At 37.2% G+C, this 27,224-nt stretch overlaps 1 protein-coding gene across 2 annotated transcripts in view; it reads left to right on the top strand.

The window, feature by feature from the left end:
* ADK (adenosine kinase) overlaps positions 1 to 27,224 on the top strand; it is a 272,833-nt gene that overhangs the window by 202,684 nt on the left and 42,925 nt on the right. For both annotated transcript variants that reach the window (XM_058841194.1, XM_058841195.1), the window contains exon 8: positions 23,010 to 23,045. In XM_058841194.1, coding sequence (XP_058697177.1) covers positions 23,010 to 23,045 — 36 coding nt within the window. The remainder of the gene's footprint in view (positions 1 to 23,009; positions 23,046 to 27,224) is intronic.

Below are 27,224 nucleotides of genomic sequence, written 5' to 3'. Positions count from 1 at the left end.
TGGGCCATAAATATATGTAAGGGTTGCACAAATATTTTGCTAATTTTATAATTTTTTTCAGCATTTTCCTAAAAGCAGGAAATGAGCTTGTAAAAAAAGTAGAAAAAATATATTGCAGCATACCTAGAATATTTGAAAGATAGATAAAAGCGTCTATGGTTTTCCCAAAGGTATTAATTGATCTCTAAAGCCTTGCCTTATTTATAAACTTAAGCCACCCCATTTATAACAGCCTTTGGGTGATAATTTTGCAGCCACATCAAAGTGTGTCCTTAAGCTATATTTTCAGGTTTAATGGTCATATTCTGACTTACAATACCATTTCTGTAAGTACTGACCTCCCAGGGAAGCAATGTGGAGACATTGCTTTGCTCTGGAAGTTTTTTTGTTCTAAGTTAACAGAACTTACCCCTCCTAGTCATTACATTTGCTTTTTTTTAGTTCTCCAGAGAAATGATCTATTAAATCTGTACTTTAGTAAAACTACTGCCTATCATATGTGATAAGTCACATTGTCAAAATGTTGCTCATTAAGTTCTCAGACCCTCCTTTGACTCCACAGAATATTACTGTTATTATTGAACTCCTGATATTCTATGTCAAAACCAGCAACATATGCAATCACATCAGGGGAACAAGCAACCACGAGTCAGTTCGCTTTCCAATCTGAATCCAGGTGCAGGAGCTTCCCTCTAAAGGACAGAATTGTAGCAGTCTGATGACTGGCACAGTAGAACTTTCGAAATACATAAACCTGTCTGTTTGTTGGTTCTGTTTCTAGCAGTGTAGAGGGGAACCCCCTACTCTGAACTTGAAATTCTACAAACAGGTGTGTCCATCATCTTCAATTTATGTTATTTAAAGGCTATCATTCCACAAGTAGAAATTTTCTTTCTTCACCCACAGCTAAGGAGAAGCACTTCCTCTCCACCTTGCCAAGGAACCGGCCATCAGCATCTGCTTCTGGTCCCATCAAATGAGCTAGGTCACAGCTAGGCCCCAGCTGGGCTCTGCTTTCAATAAACCAAAACCTTCAGCATTGGAGAAGCTCACTTGAAGGCAATGGCAAGGTGGTGCACATTTCAGTGGGACTTTTCAAGCTGTTTTTCTGTTGTCGAGGTACAGCCTTGCTAATTGAATAAGCTGTTGGAAGATGTCCCAAGTATTTCTGGAGTTAGGAATTTTATTTTAAATTTTTCTGATGCTGAAAACTCATGGATCTCATTTTTATTGAGAATTTGAGAAATTCTGCTTCTTCATCTTGAGATTATTGTCCTGTGAGTCTAAGCCAATCAACAGCACATTTGTTTCTCTGTGGCTGCCCTTCTGAAGGATTCTGTTTTTGAAAATCTGAGAGGCCAAGCTATGGACAGTATTTTTGATCCCTGGCAGGTAAGAGACCTCACAGAATTAGATTCTCTTTAGGATCTCTTTCAATAAAGCATATTTCTGCTCTGGAATTCCTCTGAGACACCACGGCATGTTTATCTTGTCTATCAGGCTGTTGACCTCTTCAGGTTGTGCAACACTCTTTTAAATAAAAGAATTGGAATTTTCATGAGAAATTAAGTGGTAGCCATAAAATGTGTTGTTGAGGCAGTCCTGATTGCTTTGCAAAGAGGACCTCCCTGTAACTGGAAAAATATCTGAAATTTCAGGGAATTATGGGTATCCTTTACCATCAGTTTACCTGGTTTTTCTTCTTTTGAAACATAGATGGGCAGTCAGATGGTCTTAACACACAATATTTGCTGTATGTGTTATTTTGGAGCAGCTATGATTAACATGTCTTTTTCCTCTTGTTGGAATTTCTGCTAGAGCAGGAGAGATACATCTGTGAGCAGACTTGGACACATACCAGTTTCAGATAAATGGATCAGTCAATTTAAATTCTGCATATATAGTTGCCAAACACTATGCATTTGATTTGAACATCAAAGTAAATGCCAGATTTGGATGGAGCTGCATCTTGGTATATGTGAATTACGATAATGAGTCAAACTACTGAATCTCACTGCTCAAAAAAGAACACTCATCATCTGGAACCAAATTCCTTTCTTCTAGAATCTAAACTCATGAAAAGAACGGAAGAAGTACATAGACTTATGCTGCCAGTTGTAACCCATCTCTAAACAAGCGTTACCTGAGAGGAGGGTGAACACGCTTAGGAGCATTCTAAAGTGTAGAATGGTGGGAGGTTGGACCCATTATTTAGACCCCATGGAAACCCCATGTTTCAGGAGTCCATATTCACTTTATTTGCAGATGACTTTCTTTAATATTTCAAACAAAAACTCTATGTCCCAGGATAAGTGGTGCGTGTATATATTCCAGGTAGAACAAGCTAAAATCAAGATCAAAGTGTTAAGGGTTTTAACAGTGTCTTCAGCAGTGTTCATGTTCTTGGGATAATTTTTAAGTCTTCAAGGAGGTGACAACATAACCCGTCCCAAAGTTATCTTTTCATTTATGGTAAAGATATCAAGTGTTTTAGGGGAGGGTTTTCATTGTAACAGATTTTATTCAGGCTGTGCAGATTCATTTTGTACCTCTTCCATTAGAGTTGGTTTTTTAAGGAACTTAAATGTCAATTATTACTTTATAACCATGCTTCACCTCTGCTATTCTTAAAGAAGCTTCTCTTTATTATTAGTTGAATTCGAAAAATGCACTGTGTAAAATATTGCAACATAAATTAACAGAAGTTACCTACCTTGGAGGACATTTGAATAGATTTAGTGGGAAGAGAGCAGGTAATAGATTATTGAACAATGTTATTAGACCAGGAAAATGGTTAATTCAGGAGTAAGCTATACAGACATTCTGTCTTGTGGATAGTGTTCAAGATAACAGCTCTTAGAATTGTGTCTCATGTGATGAAACACAAAGCAAACCCCCTAATTTTTCTATTTTAAAATCTTGTACCTTCAATGATACTGTAATGATTTTGAGTGTTAGGTGGATGCAGAGAATTGGCTAACTTATATGATATGTAGAAATATTTCAAATTCTTTTTTTTCTAATTAGATTTGAAACATGTTTTCAGTGCTACTGTTTTTTTCATTTATTAATAAGATCTGCAATAAATCCTTGTTCAGGATTACAAGTAGGAAAAATTATTCTGCATGTAAATAAAATTCACAAAAGGAGACTTGAAATATGTCCAATTCATCCTGAAAACTATTTGAAATGTAACTAATTTTGTCTGTGCTAAGCTGCCCAAACCCTGTTACTAATTTAAATTGACATTGGAGTAAGTTGCAATGCTTACCTTTTAATAATATTTCCTTAACGGCTTCCTTTTTCTTGTGTATTTCTTGCATTTCATTTTTCTGGAATCAAGTACATCATACCCAGCCACAGTCTGGAGTGCAAGTTTTGTATAACTCTGTTTTCCTATTTCAATTCCACATTTTCAAACAGTTGTGTGGATCTTATGTTGCCTGTCTCAGCTATGAGGAAAGTGTATCAAGGTCTTTGGAAGTACTTCTTGACGAGTATGAGTTACTGCTCTGTCCCAAGAGCCGCTTCTGTGTCCTGAACCACCCCAACTTCTCATCTTGCTGTGATAAACTGCTGCAAAACCCCTTCCCATGTTCCCAGTAAGCTCTCTGCAGATGTGAACTGTCTCCTTCCTGTTATACTGGCTAGAGCCGCAAGGCAGGCAGTGTTCAGGCCTGCATCAGAGCCCTGGTCCATGGGACATGGAAGATTGGGATGTGCATGGAAGATTGGGGAGATCTCCAGCTTGGCAGCACAGCACACACAACTTACTGCCTGCCCATGGAGGCCTCCAGAGGATTAAGCCTTACCTAGGAGACAAGGCTTACCTCGCAATGTATCAGCAAGCTGTCATGAGATAACCTTAGAACATTTCTGAACCATTTTCCCCTGAGCCTCATACAACTTCCTGGCTTTGCAGAGAAAGGCCCATGAGAAATTGTATCAATAAAATTTTTTAATTCTCTAAAATAGTTTTCATCTGAAAGATATCATATACAGACTAGATGATGGGTTGGCATGTAAAAATGGGGGGCTGTGGATCCTTTCCTAAAAGGCATCTTGCATTACTGTCTTACAAAATGACTATTTGAATTATGTGTCTGTCCCAAGACAGCTTTACTAAGAAACCATCATGCGTTCTTTTTTTTCTTGCCTATCTCCTATCTTTATTATTACAGCAATTAACTTCATAGCTGATGTTTGCAGTTCTATACCCTGTGAAAAACAGAGTAAGAGGCATGTCTTGTCCTGAGAAACTTACATTTTAAACAGAGATAACAAAGAAAAGACTGCAGAAGTAATGATCAGAGAGAGGTGAAATGTCATAACACTGATGATACACTTGTTCAGTACCATTACAAAATGTAGCTAAGGTTTTTGCTCGATAATCTCATGTATCAATTTTTTAAATTAATGCAGTGAATGGAAAAGAAAAAAAGTAATGATGGTCTGTGCTAAGGCTGGATACACAAGTCCTTTCACTATGTTTTTTTAGGAATTCTTTTTCTTGTTTCTTTTTTTTTTTTTTATTTGCTTTCAGTCTTAAACATCGTGCAGAATTAAAGCAGTTCATGATCAGTTAAAATTTCATAGATTTAAGACAGCAGTATTTAAGATTAACTGTTTTCCATTTACTGACTGTTACTTGGAACCAAAAGAATCTTGTATTTTTGTAAGCATAGTAAGCTACACTGTTTTTCTTTAAACTTTAGGGTATGAATTATATTCCTATAATGACAGCTGCAGGGTGGAATGTTTTAACACACTGGAGTGAGATATATCTTGGACACATTCTTGGTACCTTAAGTTCAACATGCTCCATATGGTGCCACTGAGCCAGTGATTTTGAAGAAAACAGTTAAAGACTGCTGAAACAGCGTAAAATACAAATTAGTCTTTGCTGTAGAAGTAAAAAAATTCACTGTCAATCTTTTCAGCTTTCTGCATGAATACTTCCAGCAACTTTTAGTAGTAGTCCCCATGTTTTAAAACAACTGTTGAATTCTAGCAGAACAGAGTGAAAGCTTGTGGGCTAAGAATGCATTAACTGAATTATGCCTCTTATGCAGGGGAGCAAAGGGAAAGGAGATTGGGCTTCCCTGTATTTCCACATTAGTTTTTAATGTGACGGCAGGGATTGTGCCATGCAAGATTTGCAAGAAGTACGTGGCTCTTTGTTGACTTGGTCCTCTGTCAGCACAAGAACTCCATGAGAGACCTGTGTGTCAGGGAAGTATCTCAGTCCTACTGTTGAGGATACTAATAATAGGCTATCCTGTAATAAACTGCAGAAGAACTATAGTTACTACTAAATATTTTAGTGTTTGGAGAATTAAATTAGCTGGAAATTATGTTTTCAGAACATTGGACTTTTGTCATGTATGTTTTCATTCATAGTATCAAGACAAGCAGAAGTTAATGTATGCGTAACTTGCTTGTCTGTCTTTTATCTTAATGTAGTTGAATTTTTTTCATTATCATCCTTGGGTTTTCTGAGTTTATATTCAAGCTGTGGATTGCAAAATTCTTACAGCATACTTGCAGTTCTTAATACTGAAGTTATCAGTTTATAACCTGATTTTTACTGGATATTGATTTGATCTAAATTTTTATCCTGGATTATTCTTATTATTGTCATTATTATTATTAATAGTGTTGTTGTTGTTATCATTATCATTATGGCTTTTTAAAAGCATCATACATGGACTCCAAACAAAAGACCAAGGATTACACAGCAGTGCAAAATTTCTTCTCAACTGGTACCAACCTTAAATCGTTTTTTATTGGTGTTGACTCATAAGAACAGATTTCCAAATGTAACAGAGCATAAGACAAACAGCCACAGTGCACCAGCCTGTTAACCTGTACTCGTGTGCCTTCTGTATCAGCAAAACAGCACCATGAAGTGAGAGCACTCCTGGTGAATGAAGCCTGTGAGGGGGTGATTTGCAGTTATATTAGTGGGAAGTTGTGCATTACAGCCTGAGTTGATCTAGGAATTGACTGCTGGAGGAATACAGAGATCTTGCTCCCTATTGTCACTTTCTAGACTTGTAGCTTCTGTCTCAGGCTCCCTCTGTACAGCTAAGGCAGCAGAGACATGCAGGATATTTTAAAGAAAAGGGGATGTGGCCACATGATTTTTTTGATTAGGGATGTAGTTACATAGAGACAGTCCATCTAAAAGTAAGAAACCAAAAAACAGTCCTTGAGCTTCTTTCCGAGAGATAAATCATTAGTCTGTAAAGTCAGGAGGCAAGGACTGATAGGTAACTACCATTTCAGTGATCCCATGCTAGAGCTCCCTGCACTGCTGTAGTCCTTCTAGATATAACTAGGTAATCTAGAATAGTTTGTGTGCAAATTTCCATCTTTGAATATAGCCCAAATGTCAAGTTTCAAGTGATAATTACTTATGACATTTGGTAAACCCTTTGGGATACAGCCGATGAGTGTCTATGGTAAAGGACCTAGTTGTCAAAGGATTCATAAATAAACTTATTTTACAGTCAGAAAGTATATTCAAAGCATATAAGGTTTTAGTACAGTACAGGTCATAGCAAACAGAGGTCAAATATCTGCTTTAAATGAAAAACAGGACTTAATGCCAATGGCATTAGAGACATGACCAAAACATCAAAGATACATTAAAGTGGATGCTTTCTCATCATATATCAAATTAGCACCTTTTCTCTTTTTTTTCTTGCAGCAGCAGGATTCTCTAGTTTAAAAGGGTGTCTGTTGATGTTTGTCCAGTCACTGGGCATACACTGGTCTATGTTCTGTGAAAGACTTATTCAGCTGTACTCACCTCTGATAGCTGGCTAGGCCTTCCAGTCTCCATGGCCATCCTAATCCATTTGATATGAGGATATAATGCAGCTGTTGTAGAACACTATTCCCTTTGTTTCTGAAGCATAGGACTTCCAAGCTATTCATGTAGTGTAAGCCAAGGAAATGATCCCAAGGGATCTGCTTGAGCTATCAGTGCCTGCCTTCATTCTGTGCCATGGATAGATCAGTCCCTTGCTCAGCAGAGGTACAGTCCTGCTCTAAATTGGAACACAACTGTGCTTCCTTTCTCTGAGTATCAGTTCATTGTCACTATGTGTGAGAAGCTTGTGTTAAGCTACGTGTTAAGCTTGCACTTCACTGTTCCAAAACAACTTTGTGTGTGAAAGACATAACAATGGTGTTATATTGCTCTGTTGGGACAAAAGGAGGACCTCCTTAGGTCTAACAAACATTCTTTATGTTCAAAAGCAGAACACAAACCAGGGGACCTTTTTCTGCACATTACTGCTGTTTGCGGAAGGAGGCAGGGTCCAGCCTATTTTAATTCCACATCTCAGCCACTGGTGGATTGTTTGAGGAGAGGAGGAAATAAAGAATAAGGAGAGGACTAGAGAAGATCTGGTGGAGCTCTCTTCCAGGAAATGGCTCTGTATTTCCCAGTGATGGAGAAAATTGCCCTAGCATTTTAAACCTGCAACAGCTCAGTCTTGCCCAAGTGCAAACCTGGAAGTGGTTTTCTTTATTCAGGCCAGAAGCCTGTTCATACTTTGCTACTTACAGGCCAATAAATTACTTCTTCAGAAAGTTCCTATTTTGATAAATTGATGTGCTTGTGTGTTTGCACTACATTATGTACGAGGAGCCTTGTCATCTTATTGAAATAATAGGACATTGAGAGATACCAAGTATTTATGGCTAGATTTAACGATTTTAAAGGAAGGAAATTATTGCAGCCCCAGGGCAACAGTAACTTATATAGTGACAACTTATACATGTTTTATGTACCTACTTATTTCAATGTTCACTACAAAAGTATAGTTACCATAGCAATGACCATGTCACCAGATTTCTTTGCTGGTTCTGAAATACAAAATAACCAAATGCCACCCGAACTGTGATTATTTTCTGCACAAGTATTGGAAGTAGAAGTTGAGAGTGTCACACACTTTCCTAAACAAACAGCAACACACTGATTTACAGAACATTTTATGTTGCAAATGGATAGTGGGTTGTTAGCATCCCTAGTACTGTAAATCCTTTGCCACTAAGCTGCAAGAAAAGCTTCACTGGCTCCTATCAAAAGAGACTCCACTAGTATTTACTTAACCTGTAGTGTTCTGTGGAATATGGGTACTTACCTGCAATATTTCAAGAAAATAACGTGTGGTATTCAGGAAGACACTTTCTCTGATTTTAAATGTTAACTCTAAGTAAGACTATCCTTTGTCTATTTACAGGTTGTTAGTATTACATAAAATAGCATCACAGAAAGTGGTGTGATATTTACTTGCTGCTTCTTTTACTTTAGAAATGGCAAATTTATGAAGAATTTAGGTGGTAACTTCTATTCCTTAGCATGCAGCTCACTAACCAGTAGAATTGAGAAGCCAGGTACTAGATTTCCCAAATCAGCATTAACCAGTTAACTAACCATTAACTGTTAATTCACCATTAACTGAGGCAGTGGTGGATTACTTCAATTTACTGTAGGCAAGTAAAAGGTGAAATCTCTTACCACCCACGAGGACCAATCCTTTTTATAGCTAGGTTTTCCTAGCTGTAAAATATACAGCTTTCCTATATGTGTAGGCAGTGTGAGTTAACCTGAATACATAGAACAATTACAAGTATCGATACTTGAAGAAAAGCAGTTTGCAGGACTGCAGACTTAATCCACCATTTCAGTCATTCTCCTTTAATATAAACTTGTCTATGCTGAAACATTAATATGAACTGAGTGAGCACATCATTTTAAGCACAGCAGCTTCAACTCAGATTTGTATTGTGTCTACTTGTGGACAATCTTATGCTGGAACAGGAGTGTTTTTTCTTGTTTAACTGAAGAGAAGCATGGCACATGAATTACTGAGCAAACATGTCAACACTTGGAGCCAGCCTGTAGCAATTCTGTGTGAAAATATGAAAGTAAAATTGATCTACATTCATGTAGTGGTTGATTTTGTCTTCCTTGCATTGTGTTGTGTCAGAATTCTCACAAAGGAAGAATCTCACTTTGCTGGGTAGGGATGTGGACATGGTGCTGTTAGAGGTTACATTTATGTGTAGGAGTTGTAGAGAAGAGTAAGGAAATCTCTTTAGCTAGGAAGCTTGATCCAACCTCCTTAAGTCCTTGAACTGGACATACAGACAAGGTGGTTCAGATTCTAGCTTTAGGTAGCAGTGCTCCTGTTTAGACTCTTTAATCTGATCAGAGAGCCCCAAAGGAAAATGAAGTCTTAAATTAGAAAGAAGGAAGGAAACTTTTTTACACACCTTCAGTGTTGACTGAGAATTGTGTAAAAGGATCAAAAAAAGCCTCTTTCATTGTGTTGTAATTCTTAACCATTAATAAGTAATTCCAGCTACTTCAGTTTTTATTTGGATTCTTTCTGTTCTCCTATGTTTCTTTCTCAATAAAAAACCCTCAGTGTTTTTATATTTATCTAGGCAGCAAGTGGAATTTACAACTAATCCTTGAAGTGCATAGGTGTACTCTTCAACCAATGACATTTGACCTGACCCCGGACAGGCAACCTGCAAAAGGAGATGATTCAATTTGCTGGTGCTTCAAGAGTACCTTCAGCTGTGTGACTCTGCATGAATTACCAGCTCAGCCTGGTAGCTCAGGTAGTTCTGAGACCTCTGTGATGCTCCACTCCCTGCTATAAACATGCCCAGAAACTCCTATTGTGCCTGATCCTTGCAGAGACATACAGCCACTAGTCTCTAATTTACCAGCTAGCCTTTGGCAGTGACCAAAGGCTAGCTGGTAAATTATGGGGTAGCTGGTAAATGATGGGGAAGGTAAGATCTGGCAAATCAGTAGATTGTGACCACCCAGCATCATGCTGATGGGCAGGTGTGGGGGGAAACTTTGTCCAGAATGCCCCTCATCCCTGCAGCTGGTGGGCTGTGTGATGGATTAGGTCACTCTGTCTGTGTCTCCTCTTTTACCACATACTGCTTTCATAGGCAGAGGTGTGTTTGTTCCAGCTGTGATGTTAAAAAGTGTAGCTCTGTTTACATCTACAGGGACAGTCTGGCCAGAGCATTATTTTACTGGCAAATACATTCAGTATAGACCGAAGCACATGCATCGTGTGTATGGTTGAAAGTATAAGGTAGTCTCATCGTTGTTGATACTGCAACAGGCTTAGGAATAAATCTGCCTTATTTTCTGGGTGAAGGCTGTCTTCCTCCTGCTAAAATTTGACATCCAGTTCTTGTTCTGTAGCTAGTCAAGTATTGTATTTCTTCTCTGTTCTCTTGCTGGTGCAGCCACCTGGTGTGGGGTGGATTCCATGTGTGTGATGCTCACACACATGCTGCTCTGCTGCCAGGAGGAGCAGAGGACCTAATCTTTTGTGACATGAAAAGAAACTTGCTGGTACAGTACATTACTAAATGCTACAGACTGACTTCATGAAATGGGAACACCGCAGGGGAATCTGGCAAGGAAGATGTGTTTATGTAACTGAATTGAGTGTTGCAACTGCCATCACTTCGTTCCCTTGGCTGCAGTGAGCGAGTTGTGAGAGAAAAACAATCCAAACAGAGATCTTCAGATGCTGAGGGCAGCTCTAATTACATACAAATAATTAATAAAAATGAAATGCAATATTGTTAGAAAATACAGATACCAATAATTTTCTTCCATGATCGTGTGTACCCAAGATCATTGATAGGGACAGAAACAGTCAGGCTTTTGCACTTTTATTTGAAGTACATATTGTTTGGGTGTCTTCAGCACATTCTGATATCCCAGGGAGATTCATGACACAAGAGTAATTGCACATAACATAAACAAGATCTGCATTAGTTGGCTCTTTTACTCAGAATCCTTTTCCCAGTCCAGATGTGTGATCTGTAAATGTTAGGAGAACAGAGTCCTTATGAAGTAGCTTTATCAAATGCAGCTAGTCTTCCAGCAAAATGGAGAAAATATAAATTAGCACTCAAGACCTTGGTCAAATCTGGTGCATAAAATTTTACAGTTATATTTATGTTCCATATGTGCTTTGGACAAGTGCCATGTTTGTAAAGTACTGCTTCAATATTATTTTTTTAAAGTGACACTTTTAGCACAGTATCCTCTGCAAACTGTTCACTGCTTGCCATGTAAGCCATCCAGGCTCCAAATAAACTGTTCGTTTTCATGGTCTAAACCTAAGATCAGAATGCCTTTTAGAGCATGTTGATTTTCAGAACATGGCATGGTAGATATCATATGTGGCTTCTTTAAGCACAGTTCAGAAGAGTTGATTAACCTGACTGAAAGAGGAGCAGGCATGATATAAAAATCTGACAGGAGGTGAGGAATAAGGAAGTTGTAGAATATATGTTTGCTAGAGCTGAATATCTGTTCTGACTTGTTTATAACACAATTAGGTTTTAGTATATTTTGTGAGCACTACATTACTTGTAGTTCTTTAAAAAAAAGAATAAACCTCAAACTAAGGATATTCTGCAAATTTGTGCTATTTTTCAGAGGCCCCAGCCTTTTTTTTTAATTCATTTCCCTAAATCCATAAATAACTGTCTTTAAAAAAAAAAAAAAAAACTCCAATGCAGCATCTGGTGTGCTGTTATTGCCACTACTTGTGCTCTGAGAGTATAGCACTACTGCTTTAGAATGTTCCCATTCACTTGTTATCTGGTATTTGGCCAAAAATATTATTACCAGTGTAAGAGAAAGAAGTAAATTTCTAGAGCCCAAATCAGAATGCAGGCTGAACAAAAGAACAGCACTGAGCTGACCCTACAGCTCTTTTAAAATTTTGCATGAAATGGAAGAGACACAGCATCTTGGATGGAATCACGGGAATTCTTTGTGTTGGAAAGTGTGAGTCAAACTAAATAGATTGAAATAACTTCTGTTATATTTAAACACAAACGTAATGCTAGAGGCAGAGATAAAAAATAGATTATTTATACTTCAAAATACTCAGAGGTGTGAGAAATCTGCAGTGAAGGGCTTGAGCAAGTACTTAGCTAAAAATAACCTGTCCAAAACTGAATTACTATTACTATGATTACTAATTTCAGCTTTAGAATAATTTGTAGTCTTCCAGTTGTCATGTATAAAATAAGAAAGGTATCAGGTGCAGTTTCAGGTTAATTTGCTTACAAATACTAAGCATATAGTAATAGTTAACAAATACATAAATGTATACTGAAATTTAATGTCAATCTGTTGTCTCAGTAATTAAAAAATAGCTGTGAGACAAATCCTAAAATAAATATAGCATTTTAAAGTCATAGAATTAGAGGTTAAATGGTATCTGCCCTGAAGTATAGCTGAGGCTTAGAAAAAATTTTCCTTGAGTCTGGAAATATGTGGAGAATGCACATATGGTAGAATCAGAAATGGTAATTTTTTGTATCATTCTGTACCAAGTTTATATAACTTTATTGATTGAAAACTATGATAGATTTTTATGAGTCTTTAGAATATACAACTGGTGCCACTAGGAGAGTGTCCTTGGTTAGAAGAGATTTAGAGAATTGCTCTTGTAAAAAGAACACAGTTGAAACTCAGAATTTTCTTTTATTCAAAATTGAATTCAAATTCAAATCTTTCATTTCTCTTCTGTGTTGACTGAGTCCATATTTTATTTTTTAGCTTGGCTTTACAAGTTACCTGTGTGAGTTTATGAACATAGCAAGTGGTACAACAACCTCACTCATTATGTTGAAAGAAAAATGCATTTATAATTTAATATTTTATAACTTGTGAATATATCAAATGATATATTGAAGGGGGAATGATAATAAGTCATTGCAACTATATTAACAAGGTAAAGTAACTTCATAGTAACAAAAAGATCTATCAGTACTATTTAACATGAAGTGGTGCTATAACCAGTATATCTCAAATTATAGCTGTAGGTCTTCATAGCCTTCAAGAAAACTTGAAGGTGCCAATAAATTGTTGTATTTTACTGGCTGGGATTCCATTGCAGGCATCTTGTTTTTCCCTAGCTGGAGGTCTAGTGAATAAAATTGCTTGTGAAAACCACTGATTTAACAGGGAAAGGCTTGGAAAATGGGTGCCTGTGGAAAACTGAAATAGGAAATTTTAGAGAGGGAGATCACATTTGTTTTGTCATGATCTATACATGCATTTGTGAAAGTCTATATGTGTATGTATATATGTGTGCGTACATAAAGTTGGTTTAACAGGGAAGGCAAATACCCAGCAGGCAAAACCACTCTGAATTCAGCATATTGGTATTACTGCTGCATATCCAGTGCATCTTGGGGCAAATGGTCACACTGAAAGAAAGGGATCTGTGGACAGTTATCCATGGATAATGCATTGCTAAACTATGCACTTTTGACAAATAAGTTGTTGTCATAATTATGTTGTTATGTATTAGGTGAAAGATTACTGATCTTCAATGCAGGAATGTAATTTTCAATAATTACAATATCTAATTTAATTTTTTTCCCTATAGGAATTAATGCATATTTGTACACCATTTTATTATTTTAATTTTTTAATCTCTTTTTGTATTCTTTTTTTTCCTATTTTAGTAAGTGTGGTGTAAAAGTAAAAAGGAATGCTCAGCATGCTTGTTAGTTTCATTTGTCATAGGAATTCTGAACCCTACTTCTTCAAGAAAAATCACAGTATATTATCAAATTTCAAAGACCTTGACAGAGGGAAGAAATGGTCTGATGGGAATCTCACGAAGTTCAGCAAATGGAAATGGAAGGTCCTCTTACCTGGGGAGGAATGTTGGTCCCAAGACAGGCTGGGAACCAGTTGGGTAGAAAGCAGCTTTGCCAAAGGGGCCTCAGAATTTCAGTGGAAAAAAAGGGATATGAGGCGGTGATGTGCCTGCACAAGGAAGGAAGAGCTCAGCATCACGGGCTGCATTAGGGAGAGCACTGCCAGCAGGCTGGGGGGCAGTGCACCCTCCCCTCTGCTCAGCCCTGATGAGATGTTTCTGCAGGGTTGGGTCCAGTTTGGGGGTCCCAACATGAGAAGGACGTAGACTTACTGGAGTGATGCCATCAAAGGGCCACAAAGATGATTGAGGGTTGGAGCATCTCTTGTGTGAGGAGGGGAGACTGAGAGCCTCAAGAAGAGGAGGCTCAGGAGATCTTATCGATGCACACTAACAAGAGGGAGTAAATAAAATGGAGGCAGCTCTTTGCAGCAGTGGCAGTGACAGGACAAGGGGCAACAGGCACACATTCAGCTACGGGAAATTTCATTTAGAAACAAGTAAGAGAAAAGCTGTACTCTGATGGTGGTAAAGTGTTGGAACAGATTTTCCAGAAAGGCTGTGGAGACCCCATCCTTGGAAATATTCAAAACCCAGCAGTCCTGGCCAGCCTGCTTTAGCTGACCCTGCATGCAGACTGGGGTTGGACTCTGTAGATGATGTATTTTAAAATACCGTTTTAAAATATGTTGGAATTATATCCCTTTAATTTCATTATTTGACTATTCTTTCGATCTCTGATCTCTTTGAGCCTGGCTTCTGATAGAAAAATAAACTTAACCAAACTCCCTCATCCATAAAGGCTTAATAGTCAAAAGCAGTTAAATTCTAACTTCTCTGGATTTTTAAAAAAATTGATCCAAGAAATTATCAACTTGTCCAAGATGATAGATAGTGCCTTAGTCACATCTGGAATTAGAGCTAGATGATATTCTTCACTCAGGTCCACAGTGATCTAACTGTGGTCAGATTGAAATGTTGTTTTTCCATACAATGACCATGTTGTGAGAGAGCATTGCTGGTACAGGCTGAGAGCTAGGTTTTTCCTTCCATGAAGTAGATATAGTTAGCTAAAACTGAAAATTTCAGGAAACAAAATTCATCTTGAGCATTCGTATCTTCAACACAGATAAATGCAACATTGAATTTGCATTAAACAGCACAGGAAATTCCAGTAAGAATCCTAAAATCATCTGGGTTTGAAATTCATTGAAAAGGTAAAATAGGTAATTTGAAGATCAATTTAAAAGTTATTGTTGTTGCTGAAGATTGCAGTGAGCAACTTTATTTTTTTGCTAGAGTTAACAAAGCAGAGCAAACCCAGCACATGAAGAGTGTGACACAATGATTGTTTTTTTGAGAGTTCCCAATGCCACAGCCTCAGTTATAATTCTAAATGGCCGTGCATGACATCACAGTAAATAAAGTGTATAAAATAACCCAATTACACTGCTAGAAGTAGATTAATCTTTTACCAGGACTAGAGACAATCCTGCTAGATCCTAGTGCTTTTAGCTGAGGACCTGATTATTCTCTTCATCTGAAATTGGTAGATGAGAATGTCTTGTCTGAGTTCAGGCTAGTTTGAGTGCTTACAATAATAGAAGGCCTCATTAAAAATGATGCAATCTTTTATTTCTGTTTGTCACCCTCCAGCCAAAAGGTTAGCACTGGGAGCATTCAAAAAACAGTATTAAAGACTTCAAAAGACCTCACACATCTTCAATTTTTATATACAAATAAAACTCTTACATTCTAGCTATTAATATTTTTGTTTTCATTTTTATTATGTTCTCCTGATTCTCCTGATATTTAAGAAAGGAGTGTCTTTTTTCTTGTTTCTCACTTCGGATCATGATGCATTTATTTTTAAGGTAGAAACAGACATATTTGTATAGAGAAATGGTGTAAAGAAGCATTGTTCACTGATTTGATGCTTGCAATATGTGAGGAGAGAGACACACAGAGTCCTAAGTAGTTCAGTTCTTTAGGTAAGGATGAAAGACAGAGATGTAAGTAATAGCACTTTATCCATCATAAAATTTCAAAATGGCTCAGAGGCACATCCCTGCTGCAGCCGTTGCAGACCCTGTAATGGCATTAAGCTCTGACTCAGGGTGATTCTTTCCACAGAAGATTCTGGCAGGAACTATTCTGGTAGTAGTTCTGGTAGTAACCTGAATAGGAGAATAAATAGCTTGAATATTAATGAATTGTACGTGATACAGACACTCCAGGGTGAACCCAAGCAGAACAGGAAATATGTTTCTTTCTCAATTCTTTTCACACTAGGCCTTTTCAGACAAAACCCTCTGGTAGTCTGCCAGAACCCCCTCTGAACACTACGACTTTAACCCCATATGGTATTTATGCTTATTCTGATTATTCACTTGAGCTGATTCTTATTATTTTATATTTTCAGCTACTGGGTGAAAGCAGTGTACATATATTTACCAGTGTCTTTAGTATTTCTGGAGCAAGCTGAAATAATATTTTGGGATATGATATGAATTCTCGATACCTATGCGTTATAAAAAAAAACAAAAAACAACCAATTTTGGGGTCTAGTACTGCTCATGAGAAAAGGAAAATAGGGGTAAAAAAACCCTCAGTGTTCCTTTATGATAATCTGCCCATCCAATTGATGCCAGCTGTGGTTTTTTTCAGTAATAACCAGCGAGGGGTGGATACTTGCTGGTTCTCAGTGTTGATTCTCAAGCTGTGTGCGGGGACTGTCCCTTCTCTGACTGCTTTTACTGATCTTCTCTGAAACAGGAACAGGTTTACACTACTGACTGAATCAAGGATTAGTCCTCCGTGTTGTCAAACAAAAATAATATTGAAGCATTACATCCGTGTAACACATCCCCAAATGTAGTGCAAACTTTCTCAGCTGTAGCAGAATTTCACCATTTGTTTCAGAAAATATGCTGTGTGGTTCTTTTGTCTTCTGTTCTCAAACTCTTGTATGACCCATATTAAAGCAATTATCTCTGAGGAAAAGGAAAAAAGGAAAAGCATGAAATTACAGTTACCTTTGAGCCCTTAATGCCTTTATAAATGGCCATTTTTTAATAAAGGCATATGAGCTTGTATTGCCTTTACACAGTGAAATGTAGTAATAGCTGACCTTAAAGTACTGCCTGTCTAAATCAGACTACAATGACATAAGAGGCTGGATAGGCCTATCTACAGTGTTTTGAGTAACCACAGATAGCTATTTAGCACTGAATGAAGATGAACATCTGTATCTTACCACTAACTACAATAGATGTGCTGTTGGCACTAAAGGTTAGTGATCCAGCTGGAGCTGTGTCCTGTAGACTTTTCATCCATTCATTTTAAGTAGCAGAATAATAGCAGCCATTTGTTGAAATCATGTTTTCAACTGATCAGCAGAGTCTTTAGCAGAATCTACCTCTAATTCCTTGGGGAGGTCATGATTATCATTACCACAGCTTTGACATCACCTCTATTTGCATCGCCTGAAAGTACTTGTAGTTCTTGTATGCTGTTAATTCACCATGTTAAGAACTATGGATTTGCTGTGGTGTGCGTGTGTATATATGTGAATCTATTCTTTTCCTAAATTTGGGACAAGGAATAAAATCAGATTTACCTCAGTTTGGCTTTGTGAATCATATACAGGAAAAAGTGGTATAAAGACAGATCATATTGCTGCACGTTCATGGGCTACATTAAATACCTGGATTTGATAGAAGAACACCCCACTAACCCTGCTCTGAAGTTAGTGGGTGTATTTACGACATCTTTGTTGTAGTTCAAAGGCAACAATTGAAAATCCATTGTTCTCTCTGTGCCTTAAGCCCCATTTCCAGGGTCATATTTAGTATAAACTGGCCTGAAGTAGAAAACACGGTATAGCACAGCTCACTAGGTCTCTTTCTTAAAATCTAGCTTATCTCCTGCACTGTGACAAGGTTTTTAGGAAGGAAATATCAAAAGGAGGGCACATGGTGGTCTCCATAATTAATTCTTCATTTTTATATTCCAAGAAAATAAGAATGGAGATTGTAACAAAAGAGAGTATTTTTTATTTTTTTTTTTATTCATACTGAGATTTGCAGGGCACAACAGATGCTACTGAAGTCAGAGGTTCTCAGTACCTGTTATGTATATAAAACAAGGGTATAGCTCTGGAAACACAGAACTGTATAAGAAAGCTCCTTGTTAGGGACAGGGAAAGATGATAGAAGGGACAGACAGAAGGACAAATGGGACTACTTAAGTAAAGGTGAACTACAAGTCTTAGTGATTATATTACAATAAACACATCTCTATAGTGCAGAGAGACAAATAATAATTTTTTTTTGTTTGTTTTGGTTTTACAAGTCTGTCCTTTGGGAAAGCATGAATAAAAATGTATGTTTCAGAAATAGGAGTCTTCAGCATCTACCTCTAAGAAAGGAGATTATCAGTCTAAACCAACTTTGATTATTTGAGTCCGTCTTCTACAGAATGAAGGTGTAGATATCAATGGGCATTGCTTCTGCACAGATCTTCCCTATATCTTCATTTGTTTATTTCAATTGTCACCCATTCCTTTTAGATTACAGGGTTTCAATGGTAGAGATTTGTGAAAGCAACTTGTTGTCACAAACAGTACAATCTGTAGAAAAGCAAGGGAGGATACAAAGAGCACAAATTTACACCAGGATTGGAGATGAACTCAGGAGTGGGATGAATGGTAGCAAATGATTTTACTGAAGAAAAAGGGAATTACCTGAGCGAGATAATCACAGCATTCAGTGTGTTCAAGGAAACAATATAAATAGATGAAAACTAACAATCCATACTTCTGAAATGTAGGAAAGGGAGGAAATGTTTAAGAGTCATTTTTAGAAGATTTTAGCAGTCTAGAAAGGCTTGTAAGGTACAGTGTTGGAAGTACTATTCAAATTACAATCAAACATGGTTGTTACCAGAAGGAATTGTCCCATCAAATGCAGACACAAAGTATATGGTCCTCATGGTCATTTATTATTTCTCACTGAGTGAGTCCACACAAGTTTGCTTTCTTATTTCTTTATGTTGTTATGCACTCTGCTCTGCACTGGGCTGTGAGGACCTTCCTCTGCACTTGCACATGCTCTGTGTGTGTGCAGGCTGGAGGTTCCATCGATTCATGGGCTGGGCTGAACCCGTCACAGACTTGCTGTGCAGAGAGAAGAGGATGGTATTCCTGAAAATGTAAATAGGAGATATTTTGGGCAAGTCAGGAAGTTTACAGTTAATGAAGCAGGAACTCCCTCAAAATCTGTCAGTAATCTCCCAATTAAAAACAGTAAATCAAATCCAGGGGGTAGTATTGTAATATGTGAGTTGAGGTGATCCTGTGAGATGTTTTCCCTACCAAGAAGGATGGCAGGGGAGGGATTATCTTCAGCGTCCCCTGCATTTGCCTTTTTGTGCAATTATGGGAAATGCATTCAGTGTGCAAGGGTATCATTGCTGTCCTGCTGTTTTATCATTTCTTTATGAGATAATGTTGATTTTGGCAATGAAATGCAAATTTAGTTTTCAGTGTTCCTCTTTTTCCCATACAAAGGTTAAAATGCATATTGTAAATAATAATGTTGCTGGTGTTTTTGAAACAGCCTTTGTCAGTTAATTTTGGCAATACATGGTTTCAGATGCCTTTCAGTGCAATTGCGTGAGTTTTATGTTGGCCTACGTGAATTAATTTTAAGCCACTATGCATGTTGTTACCATTTTGGCTGTAATTTGATCAAGTAATCATAAAACCTTGGTACCAACAAAAAAAAATAAATTGGATGTGTCAAGAATATTCAATATATGGTGTGCCTTCTGTGTCTCATGGCAAACTAAACATGCAATTATTGAAGTTGAGCCGTTTTAACTCTATAATCATAAAAGTATTCTAACACAGGGGGCTAACAGAGGGATTATATGTTACTCCTAGGATTGCAGAGGCTGATGGAGTCTGTGTTTGGAGGGTATGATTCTGTTTACTTATAAACAAATAGTTTGTACTGCTGTAGATAAAAGGGCTCAGGATTTTAACAAGTCCCGTTAAAATTAGCCTGTGTGTAGATTATAAACAGTTCCTTTTACTGAATGCTGGGGCTCAGACAGCAATAAAATACATGCAAGAATGGGAGTAGTTTTCAGCTGGTACTCCAACCGCAGTAAAATACATGCAAGAATGGAAATAGTTTTCAGCTAGCAAGCAAATTCTAACATAACAGCAAGGCCAGCACTAAAGGAAGTTGTCTTTTTTATTGTTATCTCCTTAATTAATCTCTCTTTCCTGTGTAAACTGCTCGCTATTGTGCAAAGAGAGGGTGTGTGTTAACTTTGGTGACATTGTGTTACTCCCATTAAGTAGCATTGAACACAGGTTTTGTCAGCATGAGTGTACTTAGGCTTTTTTTTCTCCCAAACAGCATGAGACAAATGACATTTCACAACTAAAAACAAATCTCATTTCTACTTTAGGTGGTGCAACAATAAATTTGCTGTCACAGTTAGTAAAAAGATTATATAGAAAAGGGAGGGTGAGTTTTTAATACATTTAGTATGAAACAGTGATAAGGTGGGGAGAGGGTTTTATGAAATGTTCTGTAGGCAGTAACAGAAAGCAGCTCTGAAAATGCTGAGTTGGAGTTAATGAATGAATAATGTGTAAAGTTTATCAAAACTGAAAGAACTCCTGATGTGAAATGAAGCCTCCTAAGAAAATTCTGTTCTGTCGCTGTTTTGCTCTGCTGTTGTCGCATGTCACGCATGAATGAAAATGCTGCATTCTCTGGGGAGCAGTAAAGCTTCTGTGTAGGTTGTTTATTTCCTTAATCCCTCCTTCTTCGTGATTTTCAATGTCAGATATAAAATGGAAAGCCTGTAAATATAGTGATTATCATACTGATTATCACCTGCATCAGGGAACGCCCCGGCTGGCCGCTGTAACCCAAGCAGTCTCCACATGTTACATCCACTTAGACTTTAACCTGACTACTTTATTAGAGACATGAAGCTCAGTATGAGGTGCCCTAGGGCTGCACAGATGGGTTCTGCTTGTTTCCTGTTCTCACTGTTATTGTGAATAGATACTAAAAGGTTCTCATTGCTTTTATCTGGTTAATTTACTTTGAACTGTCCCTGGCAATCAGAGCCTGCCTCACATTTCTCAGCGTTTCACAAACACCAAACTGTACAGTCCAAATGTGTGTTTTGAGCTTTAGGATTTTTTTTTTATTGGAAAGGCCTTAATTCTTAAAGAGATCTCATTCTGAGAGAGGCTGGTTTCTAGGGCACAATCCTTACTAAAATAAGCTGCTCAGGATTCATTCTGAGGTTGAGTTGATAGGAGAGAAGAAAATTAAGATTGCTGTTGTTCTTTGGCGTGTTCAGGCACCCTTAGATTAGAGGTCAACTGCAGGAAAATCTATGATTTTATGCTGGCTGCCATTATTCATGTAGCTGGGCAGCAGACCAGGCTAAAAGATGACGCTCTTAAAGGAGAATCTGAAGACAAGATACTTTTTAACAAATGTGCAATCATTTATCCTTTCTTGTGGAAGGGCCAAGTCTTCCAAAACACATGTGCTGTGCATGGGTGCCCCAGTACAGAAAATTAAGATGAATTCTCTCAAAGTCTCCCACACAAGAAAGCACCACTTGACTGGAACAGTTTTTATTTCATGTACCGGTGTCCAATTTCCTGGCCAGACAATAGTTTTAACACAGATGTTAATGTCCTGCTGTATTGGGATTTTAAAGAAATCCCTTAGGGCAGATCAGTGTAACTTCCGATTTCAATTGCATGACCAAAAATCTGAGGTTAAAGAAATTATTTGGCTACAAGACATAATTTTTAGTCAGTTTTCTTATTCTCTTCCCCCTTATCACTCCCTTATTTCTCTTTTTTTTTTTTTTTTTTCTGTGTCACAGTCCCATTTGAGGCTTTCTTGATTGTGTTGCAGTTCATTGTAAGTGCATCACTTCAGAGTGGAAGCTTGCAAGGCTCCTTTTTTCATATGAGCATAGGCTTTGTTAATCACATGCTGGTTTAGGAAAACACTGCATGATATCTTTGAACCCTACACTCCTTCTTGACAGCCAGGCTAGCAAATGTCATTGACTGTGTGATGTACAAGAAGGGATTCAATTGTAAGTAAATTGTCAAAGTGGCTAACCTTGCCCGCACCCAATTGTCAGGACCATGATTCAGTTTTTCTGTCAACATCAGCTAAGGGTAACCCGGTCAGCCTTATGTTTCTGCAGTGAAGCAGCCTGAGGAGTTGTGCTTTTCAGCTTATCACATTTTATTAACCTCAACTTACTGTTGTTGTAATCAATTGTACCCACTTCAAATTCTTCTATTGCCCCCAAATTGACAGATCGTGTGGGTCCACAACTATGTGTTTTCTGAAGCACTAAAACCTCTCCTAGGCACACTGGATTGGTTTGGTACAGTAGTTATTTCTGTTTAGTTAGATCAGCTCACCCTTTTGGCTCAAAATTATCCCTCTATTAATATCATTGGCAAAGATAATCTGAAAGAATGCAAGTTAAAACATAAAGACTTCAAGGGTTTTTTGCAATATTTCCAATGTTAAGATAGCAAGTGAGTAAGGGATAAACATTGCTATTGTCTTCCATCCCCTTGCTTTTATTTCAAAACAGATTTTTAATTGCACCAATTAATATAAATAAGACATGAGGACATTCTGATACCATGATGTTTCCTCTGTTCTTTCAGGAAAAGAACATAGTTAAATTGCTTAAAGCAGTGATTAAGACATCAGAGTATTTTTAAATGTTCATCTGATTCTGCCACAAGGGTCTGAACACATTTAGTGATCCTGTTTTTTAATGCACTGTAGATAACAAATGTTTTTTTTTTAAAAAATGGGTTGATAACATGTATCCCATGAAGTGCCATACATATATGGAGATAGGATACAGTTTCAATTAAAAATCTGTCTAAGGGGTGTTTCCTAGTTCAAGTCCTATCTGCAGAAGTAACTTTCCCCACTTGGAAAAAAACGTATTGTACCTTCTTTATTTGAACTTGTGAAATGTGTTGACATTGTACTGTTGTTGGGCTTGAGGGAAGAGGGGGAAGCTTTGGGTGCAACTATCAGAATTGAACAACTGTATATGGCTATATTGAGATAATCATGTAAAGGAAAACTGGCTGAATGAGTTTCAAAATGTGTTATTTCTTCATTATCTAGCACTTTATAATTAACTGTTCTTTTTTTATTATTTCAGGAAGCTGCCACTTTTGCTAGAGAGCAAGGCTTTGAGGTGAGTTAACCCACAATTGCACACTAAACAGATCCTAAAGGTTTTTTTCTTGCTGATAATGAAGTTCTTTTGGACAATGATTGATGTGCTATTATACTCTCCAAGCCTCGCAGCGGTTGCCATGGAAACTTGGCAGTCGTCATGGTTTCTTTGTTCTGCCAGCTCAGTGTTATGACGCACTCTGCTAGGTCTGCACCCAACATCGCCTACAGATGTTATTTATTGAATTTTGAAAAGCCTCTTGGGAAGCCGAGAGGTTGGGCACGGTTTCAAGCTGCCTCTGCAGATATGGGACCTGTCAGTTTGTTCAGTTAAAAAGCTACCTCATTAGCTGCATTACACTCCAGAAGGATTCACTGCTAAAGCAGTGGTGAAGCAAGACTAAATAGTGAAATATAACACCGCTTAAATAACTTAAACCCTGCCATATGCGGATTATCATTATGCAAATGAATTTTAGAAAGGTTTTATATAAAATTGTTAGGTACTGATTAATGTAAACCACGCTTCTACAAACAGCTGCTTTTTAGAAAAGGTAGTGTGGAAATTGTGTTTCAAAACATATTCGAGTTGGTGTTTTCCATCTGAGCTCTAAAAATGTCAGATCCTCTACTTTCTGGAAGTAAATGCTGTTGATTTTGCAGTGATTTTCAGAGCTTTTGATTTCATCTTCTCGAGGTATTTATTTGACTAGTACCTCCCATTGGCTACATTCAGATAGCTTAATCTGGACAGCCATCAGCTATTGGTCTCTAACCGATTCAAGCAGGCAGGTTTTAAATACTATAATTAATGTGACAAGGCTTGTGCTAATTTTGCAGATAGTAAGTGATCTTACTGAAATCTAAATTGCAGAACCGAACACACATAAATCCTTTTACATGTTGTTTTTTTTGACTGGAATAAGACCCACCTTAATTGATTTGTTTGCAGTGTAAAAGAATAGAGAGGAGTTTGACTGCTCAACACCCATTTTGCATAAATAATAGAAGCCGCGCAATTCAAACCACATCACTTGCAGAATGTGCCACTTTTGTGTGTGGTTGGTTGCATATAAAAAAAGAGGGAAAGACTGACAGCTTTTGTTCTACAATTTAGATTTCTTTAGAACCATACACCAGCAGGTACATCAGTGCCATCACTGTTTTAGCTATTAAAACTGTGGGCTGTCCCATTTCATTTTATGTTTCCCAAATTCTCATGGCTGCTTTGTAGAAATCAAGACTTTTTATCACTGTCAATTTTCATTTGTATAATCTGTATTGTTAGGCATAAAAATACACTTTGAGTTTATGCTAATGAATGAGTTTCACAGATGCCTCCAAAATATGAGGCATAAGAAATTATTGGTACCCTCTGGTAGCTAGACAATAAAAAGAAAGGAAGTAGTGTATTAAGTCTACCCATTCTATATTTTTATTGCCCCCTTGAGCTAAAGACTTTGAATGTGCCTGGTTTAAATTCAGCTCTAGTGACAAACTGCTTTTGCTGGTGTCTGCTAACTACCATCATATTAACCTTTCCATTAGTGCTTGCTTAGAGATTTTAGCACAGTTCCTCCTGAACATCCTAAATCTGCCACATTTGATTACAGCATATCAGTAAAGTGCACAATGATTATGATCTTATCTCTTATTACTCCCTTGCTTGGCAACGACTCACATGTCAAGTTTGCTGACAGAGATGAGTAAAACTTGATAAGTGTCCACAGTTTTGTTTTCTATTGTGCTGTGGAGACAAAAAATAAAATAAAATAAAGTATCACACTGATAATAAAGCATCTTATGAAAAACTCAAATAGCTTCAATTAGCCTTTCAATTAAATAAAAAAAAAAATCTCCAGCAATTCTTAAAAGCTTGATTTTTATATTGAGAATGGAAAACTGGTAAAGCATGGCAAATTAAAGGAAGGGACTTGATTGACCAGGGCAAAAATCAAGAGGATATTTTTCATAGAAGTGATTAAAAGTAGCTAGTAGATGCATTTGAATTGCCACCTGGAAAGCCTTTTATTTTTTTAATCAGAAATCTTTTAGCATAGAGAGTCAGCTGATGACTAGCTCCTTTTGTTTAGTTGTTTGTTTATGTTTTTTTTTGTTCTACCTCACAGTAATCCCAACAGTTTTGTATACTAAATCTATTACTATATTAATCTTATATACATGGAATGAGTCCAATGTACCTGAAACAGTTTTTGAAAAAAATAGAAGTTACAATTAAGAGAACTTCAGTAAAACTACTTCAGTAAAATTGAAGAAATGAAGTCTTGTTATAGGTAGGAGACAACACCTCCATGACACAAATCTGTTTTTTTCTTTGTAAGGAAATTCCATTTAAAGGAATTTTAATTTTTATGCTGCACCATTCCCACGGTTAGTTTTCCCTTGTAGTTTGCTGAAATACAAAGTATTTTTGTAATTGATTAATCACAATACTTGAAGACCATTATTTCCTTCACTTTATCCCCTGACCAATACTTATCTGTAATAATCAAAAATGGAACATTACCTCTGATGTTGTCTGTTCCTGAACATCACTGGGGTTGGGGTTTTCTTGTGAATTTCATGTTCTATGACATTTTAAAACTATATCTATATAGTGTATATATATATATACATACTGTATATTTTAATTACCTTTCTAATAATTTTCATATAACAATGGTTTATGAGAGTTTGCTTTTCCAAAAAGGTAACTTCTTGTTTCTTCTATGTAGAAATTAGGAAAACAAGATACTACTTTAAAAATAAAATGTAAGGTTCAATTCTGTCAATCCAAGAAGTAAACTGAAGTGAATGGGGCAGTAAATATCTAAGGGGTTAGTAGCAGCTGCCATGCAAAATAACTTTTCTTGTTAGAGGTCTCCTCTAAGTCCATATTCATTGAGCAACCATATTAGAGAGAGTTTTGTTACCCTGGACCAGCTTTAGGTCTTCAAGTTAATGAGGTACACTGCACAAATCCACTGTTTTCAAAGGATTTCTGCCTTTAGGTCAGGGCTGTGGCAGTCCCAGCTGTTGGGTGTCTGTTCAGAGGCAGGAACCAGAAGACACAGCTTGATAGCAGTTCTAGCTGGATGCGGTTTGCCACAGTTTGTCCGATCCTGGGATATCTTCTATGCTTTCTTCACATGCAAATATCCCACTTGCTACAATGAAAGCCACATGAGAGGTTTTTCAGGTGCAGCATCAACAGGCAAATCATGCCATAGTGAGATTTGTATGTCAGCTTTGTTAAATCAGATTCAAGTGGGTATGTGGCAGTATCCTGTGAACTGGATGTGTATAGAGGCTTTAGGACCACAAACAAGCACAGTCTTGTCATTCAGCCATGTCTGTAGGCACAGGACATGTAAGAAAAACTCAGTAAATGGGCAGGTGAAAATCACTGCTAAACAAATATTATACATTTTGGCTATTTATTCTGAACAGAAATCAGAGATGGCAACATTTGATGATGTTTTCCTGACAATGAAATAAGGGCCGTTAGTACCTCTGCTGTCTTCAGCTGTAAATATTCACATATTGTAAAATATCACAGCTGTACCTTAAAAGAAAAAACTGTGCAAAAGTTAAAGCCTCCTCAGCATTCACGCTGAAGCTCTATTTTATTCTCTTCCTTTGAAAAAAATTAGTATGGGAAGTAATTTTGGCTATAAATGATCAAGTTAATTTTCACAGAAGACATTATTCAGTTATTTCTAAAGTCTGCACTATCAGACAGATTGTGTCTTGGAATTTCTGCTTTTTTTTTAAAAAACTACCTCTTCACCCTAAATACTTTCCTTCTACTGTTACATGCTTATTATATATTTAATTCTTCCTGAAAATGTATGTGCTTTTTATGTTTTTTCCCTGTCTACATTATTTCATCCTTACCATCACTCTTCACTAATCTCTTTCCTCAGGGTCCTCTTTTCTTCATCTAAGTTAATCTTTATTCTTCCTTAAGCTGAAGAAATCATCTCTTGATCATGCCATTTTCTCCTATTATAACTTCATCATTTTCCTTTTAAAATTCATCGTGCCTGTAAATACATTGTACAAATATATTCAAGCTCTTTGATTTCTGTGCCTGCTTTACTCCACTGAAAATGTGCCTAATAAAGTCACTAGTAGCTACTTCCTACTTAGCAAAAACTAAACACCTCTCCCCTGTTTCCTTTGATCTTCGTGATGC

This window comes from Poecile atricapillus, chromosome 6 (genome assembly GCF_030490865.1).
Source record: "Poecile atricapillus isolate bPoeAtr1 chromosome 6, bPoeAtr1.hap1, whole genome shotgun sequence".
NCBI lineage: Eukaryota > Metazoa > Chordata > Aves > Passeriformes > Paridae > Poecile > Poecile atricapillus.
The sequence above is the reverse complement of the archived record's forward strand: the minus strand, read 5'-3'. Positions and strand labels throughout refer to the sequence as shown.